Source organism: Amphibalanus amphitrite, unplaced genomic scaffold, assembly GCF_019059575.1.
Source record: "Amphibalanus amphitrite isolate SeventyFive unplaced genomic scaffold, NRLGWU_Aamphi_draft 001001F_arrow, whole genome shotgun sequence".
Lineage (NCBI taxonomy): Eukaryota > Metazoa > Arthropoda > Thecostraca > Balanomorpha > Balanidae > Amphibalanus > Amphibalanus amphitrite.
The window spans coordinates 30,973-44,930 of record NW_024882495.1 but is presented as its reverse complement, the minus strand read 5'-3'; the positions used below and the strand labels follow the sequence as shown (position 1 = coordinate 44,930).

Below are 13,958 nucleotides of genomic sequence, written 5' to 3'. Positions count from 1 at the left end.
TTATCGACAAAAGCTGCGCAGAACATACGGAATGCCACGAATGCGAGTGAGTCGTAACAGCAAAAAAGAGGCAATGTCATTCAATGCCGGATGTTGCGACCACCGAGTCTTACTGAGGTTTCTCTTTTCTCAGGTCTTGCACTGACAGACATGTATAAATATTAACCGTGTGTGCCTGAACTGACAAGCTGGCATGATGAGATGGCATGCTGAGACTGCTATGCTGAGACTGGCATGAACTGGGAGCGGAAACTTCGGTAACGCTTTACTTTGCATATGATCTACTTTTTCATATGTTTGCTTATCATTGGTTGTTGCCATCTTCATTTTTCTCTTTGTCTGTCAATGGTCATCGCTCATTAACTTCTGTGTCATTGACTGTGTTATGTGCTGTCTCTGCTTGCAGAAACCCCACTTTGCTGCATGCGCGCAAGGCTGTGTTTTGTGCCATTCCTTCTGTTTCTATCTTTTTCCTTTGTTTGCCTTTCAATGTATCCTTCCCTTTACGTCTTTCATTTTTGTGTACAATAAAGCGTTCAACGTACAGAAGCATGTGGGAGTACAAAGACCGCTACAGTTTCGAAGTCCGTGTTGGACATTGAAGTCTCATACCTACAAGGATCGGCTCATCTCTCTGCTGCTCAGTCTGTTGAATCTCATTGTACAAAATGGATGTCAAGTCGCTGAAAGGCGCCAGGGCTAAGAAGCTGGGAAACCTGACCAGGATCAGGAGACGTGCCTTCATCATCATCGATGCAAAGGGAAGCCGCACCCAGCTAAGTGAACTATTGAAGGATCTGGATCAGGCCTTGGAGGCAATTCAGGAGGTGAATGAGCAGTATGTGTCATTGCTGACAGAAGACGTGGAGCTCGAATCAGCTGCAGTGTACATGAAGGATGTAGAGAAACAATATGAGGACGCTGTTAGCAGAATCGAAGAGCATTTGATCAGCCGGAAGGACGAGGCACCATCTGTGGCATCTGGCAGCCATGTCTCCAATTCCAAGTCCACGGCATCTGACAGAGCCAGGATTGCGGCAAAGGTAAAGCGTCTTGAAGCTGAGCAACTTGGACAACGGCTGGAGTTGCAAAAGCAAGAACAGGAAATACAGAGGAAACTTCAGCTACAGACGGCAGAGGACGCCAGAGCAGCTGCTGAACTCGAGGCCCAGCTTCTGTGCGCCGCAGAGACTGGGGATGATCTTAACAGGGATCGGATGGATGACTTTGTAGGAGAACCCGCGGCTCAGCTTCCCACTGACTGTCCTGGGCTGGATCGTGGCTCTGCTGTGGAACCTGCGACACTGGGTTCAGACCTCCCCCATTGTCTCAATGTACCACGTGATCGTTCTGAACGTCCCCATCCTGATCAGTGTCCTGTTACAGCTGGTGTAGCTGACGCTGCTGTGACCAGTGCTGGTGTCAATGTACCCACTCGGAATGGGAATGAGCTTACCACTGATGGAGCCAACCAGCATCCAGGTACTTCTCAACTACAAACCCGTGGTGTTTCAGAACCACTGCTTCACTGTGCCCTTCCCCGACTCACACTTCCGAAGTTTGATGGTAATCCGGGAGAGTGGGTGAAGTGGTTTGCGCTCTTTCGCACCCTGGTACATGATCAGGAGATGCTGACGCCCACTGAAAAGATGATTCATCTTCAGTCTGCAGTAACCGGATTGGCGCAACAGACCATAAAGGGGCTGCTGTATGATGGGAATTTGTACGGTGAGGCGATCAAGATGCTCCAGGAAAGATTCGGCAGACAGGAGGACATTGTGAGCTCAACTCTGGAGAAGGTGTTTGCATGTCCCTCTCCTTCTCTGCAGGACCCGATCAGCCTAGAAAGATTCCAGTCCACAATCCATTGCGCCATAGCTGTGTTTGAAAGTATGAAATACGATGGGGACCTGAACAGTTTTGAGAATCTGAGGCGTGTCGTGCAAAAGCTGCCTTCAGATCTCATGAAAAGGTGGAGTGAACATGTTCTGAGTCTCGAGCCTGCAAGACCCAGTCTTCTGCACCTGGATTCCTGGTTGCGCAGGCAAGTCAGGATAGCCCTGAACTATGCTGCTGTCTCCAAACAGCCTGGCAGGCAGCCAACAGGAAGGAGTACCAACGAGGGGAGGAAACAAGGAGGCGCCATGGAACGGACAGTCCAGTGAACGGCACTGGTGACGGAGGCTCAGCACATGGCGGGCAAGGTCTGCATCTGCTGTGAAGCTCTCCATGACGTAACAACCTGTCCCACGTTCCTCAGCAAGCCTGTGGACGAGAAAGCCATCCTTGTCTCCAAGTCCGGAGCATGCTTCTTCTGCCTGAGGAAAGGTCATGCAGTCAGACATTGTCGTTTTGCAAAACGATGTAGCATCGAGGGTTGCAAGATGAAGCATCACAGGCTGCTGCATGGCAGCAAGAGGGTCGGAGTTCAGTCCAGTAGCCAGGTGCCAGGCTCTGAGCTGGACGGACAGCGAGTGGTTGCTGCCGCATCTCTGGGAGGCAAGCCTGTAACAACTCTCCTGCAGGTGGTGCAGGTCACTATTGTCGGCAAAGGTGGTAAGACCAGGAAGGTGTGTGCGCTCCTTGATCCTGGCTCTCAGACGTCCCTGGTTGCAGAGGATGTTGTTGAAGAACTTGGTCTGGAGGGAGAGCAGCAGACACTTCGGCTGCGAAACGTGGAAGGCAGTGGCTCCCAGCAGAGGACGAGGAGGTTGCAGTTGCAGCTGATCACTGACGGAGATGAAGGCTACGCAGTTGTAGTGCCGGAAGCCTTCTCAGTGAAGGAAATCAATCTGACGGTGCCTCACTTCCCAGTGAAGCACTGGCATCATGTCCAGGGCCTGAAGCTACCGGACTGCCGTGGACGGAAGGTAGAGCTCCTCTTAGGGGCTAACGTCATCGAGGCAGTTCTCCAGCTGGAGGTGAGGACAGGAAACCCAGGGGATCCTGTAGCAATCAGGACTGTCTTCGGTTGGACGCTCACCGGATCTGTCGCTGAGCTTGTTCCCAGACAGGTGCGAGATGTGATGTTGATTCATCGGGCCACTGAGGAATCAGATCTTTGTGATGCTGTGAAGGATTTCTGGGCTACTGAGTCGTTCGGCAGTATGTTTGAAGGGCAAGTGTCTCGTTCACGTGATGACATCCGAGCGCAGGCTACTCTCAACGAGATGACTAAGCTGCGAGATGGTCACTATGAGGTCGGATTGCTGTGGAAGGAAGACGGCGTGAAGATGCCTGACAACAGGAAGATGGCCGAGAGAAGACTGCAATCGTTGGAGAGGAGCCTGTCTCGTGACCCAGCAAAAGCTGCCGCTTATGAAGACGTTCTGATGGGCTATGTGACGAAGAACTACGCCCGCAAAGTGTCACGGGAGGAGCTGGCCAGGCCCAGCGAAAGGAGATGGCTGCTCCCCCATCACGCGGTAAGCAACCCGAACAAGTCGAAAGTCCGCGTAGTGTTCGACGCCGCTGCCCGCTGTGAAGGAATCTCCCTCAACGATGCCCTCATCACCGGCCCTGATCTCCTGCAAAGTCTGGTTGGTGTTCTGATCAGGTTCAGACAGGAGAGAGTGGCGCTCGTGGCCGATGTGGAAGCAATGTTCCACCAAGTGCGGGTGAGAGTGGAGGACCAGCCGGCGCTGAGCTTCTTGTGGCGGCACATGGATAGGAGCAGACCTCCAGATACATATCAAATGATGGTCGTCATATTTGGCGCCCGATGTAGCCCGACCCTGGCCAACTACGCTCTACGAAGAACGGCGGAGGACCACGAGGAGGACACAGATGAGTCGAGAGCCACTGTTGAATCTGTCAAGCGCAACTTCTACATGGATGACCTGCTCGTTTCGGTTCCAGATGTAGAACAGGCGAGGAAGATGCGTACGAACGTGACTGAGCTGGTGGCCAAGGGCGGTTTCCGTTTGACGAAGTGGACCACGAACAAACCAGAAGCTCTCCAAGGTGTCCCAGCTGATGAAATGAGTGCATCCGGGCTCGACTTGGCGCATCTCGGCCAGGGCACCCAGCGTGCACTAGGATGCGTCTGGAGGCCTGGTAGCGATGTTCTCGGCGTGAAGGTAACAGACATGGACGTCCCAGCTACCAAGCGTGGCGTTCTAAGAAGACTGTCTATGGTCTTCGACCCTATTGGAATCGTCTCTCCGTTTGTTCTCAGGGCCAAGCTGCTCGTCCAGCACCTCTGGAAGCTGAAGCTCGACTGGGACTGCCAGCTGAGCGGAGAAGAACTCCTGGCTTGGGAGAACTGGTTGTCGGAGATGCCTCATCTCGAGACCATCGAGATCCAGCGATGCTACGCGGCTGATGTTCCGCCGGATGGTGAAGTCACAGGTCGAGAGCTACACATCTTTTGTGACGCATCCCAAAAGGCCTTTGGTGCAGTCGCATACCTCAGGATGTCATGTGCCGACGGCACGAACACCACCTCCTTCATCATGTCACGGACTCGTCTCGCTCCCTTGAAGCAATTGACAATTGTTCGCCTTGAGCTGCAGGCTGCTGTGTTGGGGGTGAGGCTGGCCAACTTCGTCAAAGGAGAGCTCACGTGCAGTCTCGATGAAATCTTCCTGTGGACCGACAGCTCTGTGGTGCTGCGGTTCTTAAGAAACGAAAGTCGTCGGTTCCACACTTTCGTCGCCAACAGGATCGCAGAAATACAAGATTCATCAGAGACTGAGCAGTGGCACCATGTTCCCGGTGAGCTCAATCCAGCAGACGTTTGCTCTCGCGGGATGTCAGGCCCGGACCTCCAGACATGCTCACTGTGGTGGTCGGGCCCCGAGTTCTTGACCAAGGATCGTGAAGAATGGCCTCCGGAACGCGTCACGTCAACGCAAAGTGCAGAAGACGCAGAAATGAAGACTCCAAATGAAGCAGTATTTGCAGCACAGAGCAGCGAGGGGCCACTGGTGGATCCTTCCCGGTACTCATCGTGGGTGAAGTATAAGCGCACGGTGGCTTGGGTGCTGCGATTCTGCGAGAACGCCAGGCGGAGTAAAGACAGCCGTGTAAGTGGAGCTCTTACGTCGGCTGAGGTCCAGTCAACTGAGGTTTTCGTCCTCAGAGAGCTCCAACGGGCGGCGTACCATGCCGAACTGCAAGCTGTCGCCAGTGGATCTCGGCTGCCGAAGGACAGCACGCTTCTCCATCTCTCCCCGTATGTCGACGAGCGGGGACTGCTCCGAGCGAGGGGACGTCTCCGTAATGCCCCACTGGCTGAGACCTGTCGTCATCCTCTCCTCATCAGTAGGAACGATGACGTGATCAGACTGATCGTCACCGATGTCCACAGACGGGCACTGCACGCAGGTCTGGAGCAGACGCTCAGTGAACTGCGGCTTCACTACTGGATACCCAAGGCAAGATCAGTAACAAGAAAGCTCATCTACAACTGTGCGTACTGCAGGAGGAGAAGTGCGCAGCCCCCGACTCCAATGATGGCGGACCTACCGGCGAGTCGGTTTGACATGTCTCGACCGTTTGCATGTGTTGGCCTTGACTACTGTGGCCCACTCCCCGTTCGGAAGTTCCGCAAGACCGAAAAGCGCTATGTGCTGCTCATCACCTGCCTGGCGACGCGTGCATTGCACTTGGAGCTTGTGAGCTCAATGGATACAGATGGGTTCCTCATGGCCCTCCGGCGCTTCTTTGCCCGCCGGGGGCGTCCGCGTGTCATTTGGTCAGATAATGGCACGAATCTGGTCGCAGGTGAAAAGGAGCTCAGGAGTTGTCTGGATGCGTGGAATCAGGCACAGATCACCGACGAACTTAGTCAGCGACACATCGAGTGGCGTTTTAACCCTCCCACCGCCAGCCACATGGGCGGTGTTTGGGAGAGGTTGGTGGCGATGGTCAAACGCGCTTTGCGAGTGGTGTTGGGCAACCAGTGTGTCAGTGAGGACGTACTGCACACCGCGCTGGTGGAAGTAGAATTCACCATCAACAGTCGCCCACTCACTTACGTGAGTTCGGACATCAATGACCCTGAGCCTCTCACGCCCAACCATTTCGTTCTGGGTAGCCCTCAGGCTGCCTTTCCTCCAGGGATGTTCACTGATGGTGATGCGTTGGGTCGAGGGAAATGGCGGCAATCCCAGGTTCTGGCCAACCAGCTCTGGCGCCGCTGGCAGCGTGAATACCTGCCCATGCTCATCCAGAGGAAGAAATGGGTTCATGAAGATCGCGATCTGCAAGTTGGAGATATCGTGCTCATGGTCGAGCAGGGGTCACCACGAGGATACTGGCCGCTGGCCAAGGTCACGGAAGTTTCTCCGGGAGATGATGGTCGTGTCCGGACTGTGACAGTGCAGACCTCCAGCGGATCTACCTATCGACGACCAGCGAACAAGATATGCTTTTTAGAAAGCTGCGTTCAGGGAAGAAACTGAGCAAACGGCCGTGAAAGCGAGGATGAAAGTCAAGAAGAGTGAAAGTTCTGTTGCTAGGCGCTGTTTATCCTAGCCCTATTCAAGTACCGTCCTGCCCCCTGTCTTACCTGTTAAACAGTACCTCATCCATTGGCACTTACACGATGCGCCCAGCGTACTGCTCGATGCTCGACCTGGAGAAGCCTCGGGCTGCTGACGTACTGCATGGCCGCGTCCTGGAGCTGAGGGGTGGCGGCGTGCTGCGCTGGACCTGTGATCGGCTGTGTGCTCGGGACTGGTTCCGAGACCTGGCCCGCCACCGACGGGGTCTCCCGAGCTCTGGCCGCTGAGCGGAGGATGCGAGGCTGGGGAGAGGCGACGTCTGCCTGGCGCGGACGACTGCGTGAGCTGCTCGGGCGAACGCTGAGTGGAGAGGTGTAGCGGATGATGGACTCTATAGTTTTGCGCACGGTTTCGGCGTTACGGTTCGCCGGCGCGGTGCGTCTGTACGATATCTGAGTGACTGGCCGGAGAACGGGCAGGTGACAGTGCATGGAGGCTGAGTGCTGGATGCTGAAGCTGCTGTGCGATATCTGCTTTTCTCTGAAATGTGCAGTGCTTGACGCGTGCGTTCGTGCGTATTTTGAGTTAATGTGTCTAGCGTAAGTTTTCGGCGGTCATTGAGCTGAACGCTGAATAATCAACGATGGTCGCTCCAGTTAGTGTTCTCCTCAGGCCTAGGATAAGCACTGGGGGGAGTGTTGCGACCACCGAGTCTTACTGAGGTTTCTCTTTTCTCAGGTCTTGCACTGACAGACATGTATAAATATTAACCGTGTGTGCCTGAACTGACAAGCTGGCATGATGAGATGGCATGCTGAGACTGCTATGCTGAGACTGGCATGAACTGGGAGCGGAAACTTCGGTAACGCTTTACTTTGCATATGATCTACTTTTTCATATGTTTGCTTATCATTGGTTGTTGCCATCTTCATTTTTCTCTTTGTCTGTCAATGGTCATCGCTCATTAACTTCTGTGTCATTGACTGTGTTATGTGCTGTCTCTGCTTGCAGAAACCCCACTTTGCTGCATGCGCGCAAGGCTGTGTTTTGTGCCATTCCTTCTGTTTCTATCTTTTTCCTTTGTTTGCCTTTCAATGTATCCTTCCCTTTACGTCTTTCATTTTTGTGTACAATAAAGCGTTCAACGTACAGAAGCATGTGGGAGTACAAAGACCGCTACACCGGATACTCTTCACAAATTACAGCGCTACGACGCTGTACCAAACATCAACACTCCTTACCTCCTATGTAGAGGCGGCTACTTAAAAACACAACCACTGAATCATCCTGTGTAAATACAAACAAACCAGATGTGACGCGCGTAGCCACGACGCTCACGAACGAGAACCACATCTGTAACCCTAATACCAAACATACAACGGCGGCCGGCCATGCACTTGTTGATGTTACTTGACACGACTCAACACTGCATTTCGTCAATGAAATCATTTATCCATCGGTCATACCTACCTGTGTAATAATCAAAACTGTGTACTACCGAAAAGTGGCTTACTGTGTGTGTGTCAAACAACCGAGCCAGCAATGCGCCCGTTCATTGTGTGGGTTCGTATGTGTCTGGTGAGATGTGCCCGTTGAGGGAACAGAGCCTGGCAATGTGAGCAGCCGTACGGCCGCTCCCCCGTGTGGGTCCGCATGTGTTCGTTGAGATATGCCCGTTGAGCGAACCGTGCCGCACAGGTTGAGCAGCCGTACGGCCGCTCCCCTGTGTGAGTCCGCATGTGTCTGGTAAGGTGTGACCGGTCTGTGAACAGTGCCTTGCAGATAGAGCAGCCGTAGGGCCGCTCCCCAGTGTGGGTACGCATGTGTCTAGTGAGGGTAGACCGTTCAGTGAACCGTGCCGTGCAGATGGAGCAGCCGTAAGGACGCTCCCCAGTGTGAGTCCGCATGTGGTTGTTGAGGTTTGACCGAACAGCGAACCGTGCCGTGCAGATGGAGCAGCCGTACGACCGTTCCCCCGTGTGGGTACGCATGTGTTTTGTGAGGGTAGACCGTGCAGGGAACCGTGCCGTGCAGATGGAGCAGCCGTGCGGCCGTTCCCCCGTGTGGGTACGGATGTGTTTTGTGAGGGTAGACCGTTCAGTGAACCGTGCCGTGCAGATGGATCAGCCGTACGGCCGCTCCCCAGTGTGAGTCCGCATGTGGTTGTTGAGTTTTGACCGCGTAGTGAACCGTGCAGTGCAGATGGAGCAGCCGTGTGGCCGCTCCCCCGTGTGGGTTCGCATGTGGGTGTTGAGAGTTGATCGTCGAGTGAACCGCTCCATACAGATGGAGCAGCCGTACGGCTGCACTCCAGTGTGAGTCAGCATGTGTGCCGTGAGGTGTGACCGTTGAGTGAACCGTGCCGTACAGATATCACAGCGGTGCGGCCGTTCCCCAGCGTGAGTCCTTTGGTGGTGTTTCATGTTTGTGAACCTGTCGGTCGAGTATTGACACTGCTCGCACTTGAATCTCCCGTTCTTCCCGATGCGACTGTGACTTTTCTTCACGTGACCGTCCAGATTTTGTTGTCCCAGACATCGGAAGCCGCAGTGGGGACACTGGAACGAGCCACTGATACCTGAAGAATACACAAGAAGAAGAAAGGCCATTAAAAACGTTCCATGCCAAACAGGTCGCACATACACTGGAACATCTCGACGCCCAGAGGTGACCCACGCAGCGGGTCACGTTTCCAGATCACCTTGGTGAGCGCCGTGGACGGCAGCGGCAATGTTGACCTGACAAGCCATCAGCGCCCATGAGTTGATCTATTTATCGCTAGAAACACAGCCTTCAGAAACGGAGCGCTGAGCTCGTATGGAATGCAAAGCTCCCTTGGCGTTTTTCTACTCGCGCACAGATAGGACTTAGAGCCAACTTATCTATGAAAAAGGCCTGTTTACCAACGCCAAGGAATATATTTTTTTAAATGTTAGCCACCAAGAGCCGATAAAACGCAATCAGTTATTTATCTGAGCAATGCCTGTTCGGGTGGAGTAGATGCCTACACTTCTCGTAGTAGTTCCCACCACGAACTAGGTCAAAGGGGCCCTCCCACCTTCAAAAAAGTTAATGAATTGGCATGAAGGTGATGTCGCTCGGTTCAGAAAGAGCAAAAACGAATATTTACCAAAGTTCACCGATAAAAATATTCACCGGTTTTCAAGATATTTACTTACTTTTACATTTGTTTACTTTTTGGGATCTCCGCTGTTCCTAGCGACTTTATTTGAAAGTGCGTCACTTATTGCGGGCAAAGCAGCATACCTATACCACCGCGTGCTACCAAACGTTTTAGTAAGATTTGAAATCGTTGGATTTTCGCTGACGTCACACATTCAGAGGGGGCATTCTAACGCTTTAGCCCCTTTGAATCCAAAGTGCTGCAACTTTGAAATTAGATATTTTCGATTTGAGGCATTTATCGATGTTGTGAATGCTTGAACCAGTAGGTGAGTGCAGGCCAGAGACCCCATTTTGGCTATCTCAACTCAAAACTAATGTTAAGGTGGGATGGTAGCTTGAAATACCTACATACATGATGGAAAGGGTAGTAGCGATCATTTTCTTTATTACCTAATACGCGTTCATTCGGCCATGACAATATTTGAACTTGAAAATGTACATAAACAAAACACTGCGGCACAGTAGTGGGTAGGTATTGATCCATACACATATGTCCAGATGAAAACTCAGTAGCTACATTTTTCTATCTAGCAATACTACTTTTATTTCACCCTTTAGCGGCACATAACCCGCCAGAGGCGACAAGACCAGAAACATCCAGTCACGCTTGTAGATACAGACAGCACATATCTAGAGTAGCAGCGCTTATACAGGATCTTAAGACATGCAGCATTTAAAGTAAACGACATTCCAACATACGTTTGACCCGCAACTTGTCCACAAAAGTGCGCAGATAATACGAAATACTGCGAATACGAGAGGGAGCCGAAGCCAAAAATGAAGCATTATCTAACTCCGAAACTACTGGGCCGATCGTCAAAATTCAAACGGCGTCTGATAGCCCGGGAAAAACTGTCAATCGAAACCTAATTTTATTGACTTCGCCGATGACGTCACAGGCCAGGTCAAAGTAAAAATTAGGTATTAGCATTTTTGCTTCTTCACATTTTGGGCTCTGGACGCCGCCTTACAAGTCATATCAGGCTCATTTTTGGTTTACACACTCGTGAACATTGAACAGATGCTCTAGATATCCTGAGGGTACCAAACTTGTACTTTGATTTTCAGGTCAGGGTCAGGTCATCACAGGTCACGGAAATATTGTATAATGCGTCGGTCACGTGACACATGTTTAATGGTCCATTCAGGCCATAGATTTCGAATTTGATGTCGTCTGTGTTATTCGAGGTCATCTTGAGTCGAATTTGCTTAAGTCAGGTCACTTTCAGGTCAAAAAAGGTCAAATTTTGACGTTAAAATTTTTCAACAAAAAAGGTGTCTATTGGATGTAGTTTGAGCTCAGGAAAACGATGGTGCAATTTATATTGGTGCACGATGTCAACTGCGTACTGAAAAATTGATTTGAAAAATTCATGTGTTTTTTTTTTGCAATAATGCGTATATCTTGGCCAGTTTGGAAGATAATTAGCTAAAACTTGCTAGAGTTAGTCAAAAGATGCGTTCAATCACATATGTTCCGTTTTTCTCGAAAAATCGAAAACATTTTGAAAAAATATAGAAATATAAATTTTGAATTTTATCAAATGAAATTTTCGAAATTTTCGAAATTTTGAAAATCCAAAATAGCAGTTTGATAGCGCATTCTATTCTGAGTCCTTTCATGCAAAGAAACTGGATCTAGCTTAAAAACTGAGCTCGTGGGAGCGATTGCCGTGCTTCAATGTTTTGCGTCGAAATCGGCCGAACATGACATCACTCTGACGTCATTTCCTGCCGACCTATGGTAGCTACGAAGTTCATATTTTGACACAAGGTGTCAAATTGATGCAGCCGAAGGTACTGTAAGTTTGGCGTCGATACGTCAAGCGGTTTGGAAGTTATTGCAGAAAAACGGGAGGAGGGCTATGTATAGCCCCCCCCCCCCCCAGTGGGGCGCGGGTTAAGGCGGCTTGTTTAAAACACAACCACTGAATCACACTGGATGAGAACAAACACCAGATATGACATGGGTAGCCCCGAAGCTCACAAACGAGAATCACAGCTATAACACCAATAACTAACGTACAACGGCGGCCGGCCATGCATTTGTCAACACGTTGCAGCATTGCATTTCGCTAATCAAAGCATTTACCACATCAAACCTGTTTAATTCTCAAAACTGTGTACCACTTAAAACCGACTTTTGTGAGTCAAACTGCCGAACCGTTAGACAGAAGTGGCAGCAGTGCGGTTGCACTTCGCATGGGTACGCATGTGTTTGGTGAGATGTGCCCGTTGAGTGAAACGGGCCTGGCAGTGTGAGCAGTCGTACGGCCGCTCCCCCGTGTGAGTCCGCATGTGTTTGATGAGACTTCCTCGTCGAGCGAACCGTGCGGGCAGATGGAGCAGCCGTTCACTCACCTGTTCACCAGACATGTGCTTGGATCCGAGAGCTGGATCTATGATCTCAGTGGATCTCTCGACAAAATAGAGGGGTTGGATCTATGATCCGAGTGGATCTCTCGACAAAATTCAGGGGTTGGATCTATGATCCGAATGGATCTCTCGACAAAATTTAGGGGTCGGATCTATGATCTCTGTGGATCCAGCGGGCAAAAATTTGTGGAGGACCTATGATCTGTATGGATCTCACGACAACATGTAGCCAATGAAACCCTTATCCTACATAATTGTACACCTTACAGTGCAATACAATTGAGAATTATCACTTGTGGACATGGTTATTGGTTAAGACCACTTGTAATCATTAGGTATCATCATTAAATTTGAATTTAAATAAACAACATTTGTACTACATTTAAAATAAACCAAGAACATGCATATTGCTACTTTTTGTGACCAATTGTAACTTTTTCATTTCAGCACTGATGACAATCTTATCAACAAGCTACAGCCACTTTAATTCAATGAACAAACAGTGCAGACAGATGCAGTGGCAGCAGGGCACTGCAGATTTTCATTTCGGTCCCATTCTTTCCATGCAACGCCAGTAGGGCTAATGTTAAAATGCCAAAATCTATGGGGGGCACTGTACCCTGGTGCCACCCCCCCCCCCCTGTTCTGCCGCCTATGGACAGATGTTAGGAAATCAAACCTGGAAGCCAAATAGGTCAGTTTTGTTAAAAATAATCCAGCAATCCGCTTCTGCCAGGCATGAAATCCCAATCCAGAATGTTCGTATGAGCTATTAGTATGTGCAACACAATTTCGATTTAGTAAGAATAGCAACCAACCTCTAATACTTTCCTAATAAAATTACAAGTTCAAAAATGGCATCAACTTCTTCAGATTACCTACTTTTGGCATCGTGCCACACGTGTGGTGCCATGCTGTGCTTTTGTTATGAGAGAGCCTCCAAAAAAAAAAGACAAACGAAATTCACAGCTCACGTTTTGGTAACATGGTTTTATTACGTCATTGTCGTTTGACCAATGAAAAATCTTAATTTGACCAAAACCGTAATGATTCCAAAAGATTCCCCGTAATAGGCCCTTCAAACTAATGACGTAAGATATTGTTATTCTTTTGAAAAGTGAATAAAATAAAGATGCAAGGCGCACACCGCTCAGGGTCATGTAAAACCGTTTCAGCTTACGTTTACGTCATTAAATTCAACGCTACAAAGATGATATTCACAAGCAATCGTATCGTAAAATAATGTGAGGCAGAAAAAATGAACATTCCTTAAAAAAACTCCAGACTTTTGAATTTTCAGTTTGATTTTTTATTTATTTTCATTATACTCTTAAGGTAGAACGCCTAGCTCATTTGTTATTTGAAATGACGTCACGAGTTCTATTTAGATACTGAATAATCATTTTACGGTAAATATCCAAGGCCATTACAATTGATATTTCGCTTTTCCCATCGCTTCCGCAGGCTGTTGAATATTTTTATACTTTTGTTTATATCTCAGTTTATTTTATCAAATATTTCTGTCTTATCAATATCATTATGTAGATTCTAATATGAATTGTGATGTGGTGGGTACCTAGTTATGTATTGTTCATTAGTCATTACTTTGACATAGGTACCTCTATGTTAAAGGGACCCTCCCACCTTCAAAAAAGTTAATGAATTGGCATGAAAGTGATGTCGCTCGGTTCAGAAAGAGCAAAAACGAATATCTACCAAATTTCATCGAAAAATATTCACCGGTTTTCAAGATATTAGACTTTTACTTTTGTTTACTTTTTGGGATCTCCGCTGTTCCTAGCGACTTTATTTGAAAGTGCGGCATTTGTTGCGCGCAAAGCAGCATATACCACCGCGTGCTACAAAACGTTTTAGTCAAACATTTAACGGACGTTCGAAAGCCTGATGACGTCATCAGATTCCCGTAATGGTTAAGAGATAGGGACC

At 49.5% G+C, this 13,958-nt stretch overlaps 2 protein-coding genes across 2 annotated transcripts in view; one reads left to right on the top strand and one right to left on the bottom strand.

Annotated features, from left to right (window-relative positions):
- The first annotated feature begins 2,192 nt into the window (after window positions 1–2,192).
- On the top strand, window positions 2,193–7,598 carry LOC122369045. Its single transcript, XM_043343417.1, has 2 exons — window positions 2,193–7,311; window positions 7,461–7,598. Exon 1 carries the CDS (start codon window positions 2,193–2,195, stop codon window positions 6,405–6,407), a length of 4,215 nt encoding a protein of 1,404 aa, XP_043199352.1. The 3' UTR covers window positions 6,408–7,311; window positions 7,461–7,598.
- LOC122369046 (zinc finger protein 835-like) overlaps window positions 7,552–13,958 on the bottom strand; it is a 31,402-nt gene continuing 24,995 nt past the window's right edge. The window contains exon 11 of the mRNA XM_043343421.1: window positions 7,552–9,027. Within this exon, the coding sequence (XP_043199356.1) occupies window positions 8,573–9,027 (455 nt within the window). The 3' untranslated portion in view covers window positions 7,552–8,572. The remainder of the gene's footprint in view (window positions 9,028–13,958) is intronic.

What these genes read in the sequence shown, in the direction of transcription:
- LOC122369045 (XM_043343417.1), top strand. Translation starts at nt 2,193, where the DNA reads ATGGCGGGCAAGGTCTGCATCTGCTGTGAAGCTCTCCATGACGTAACA.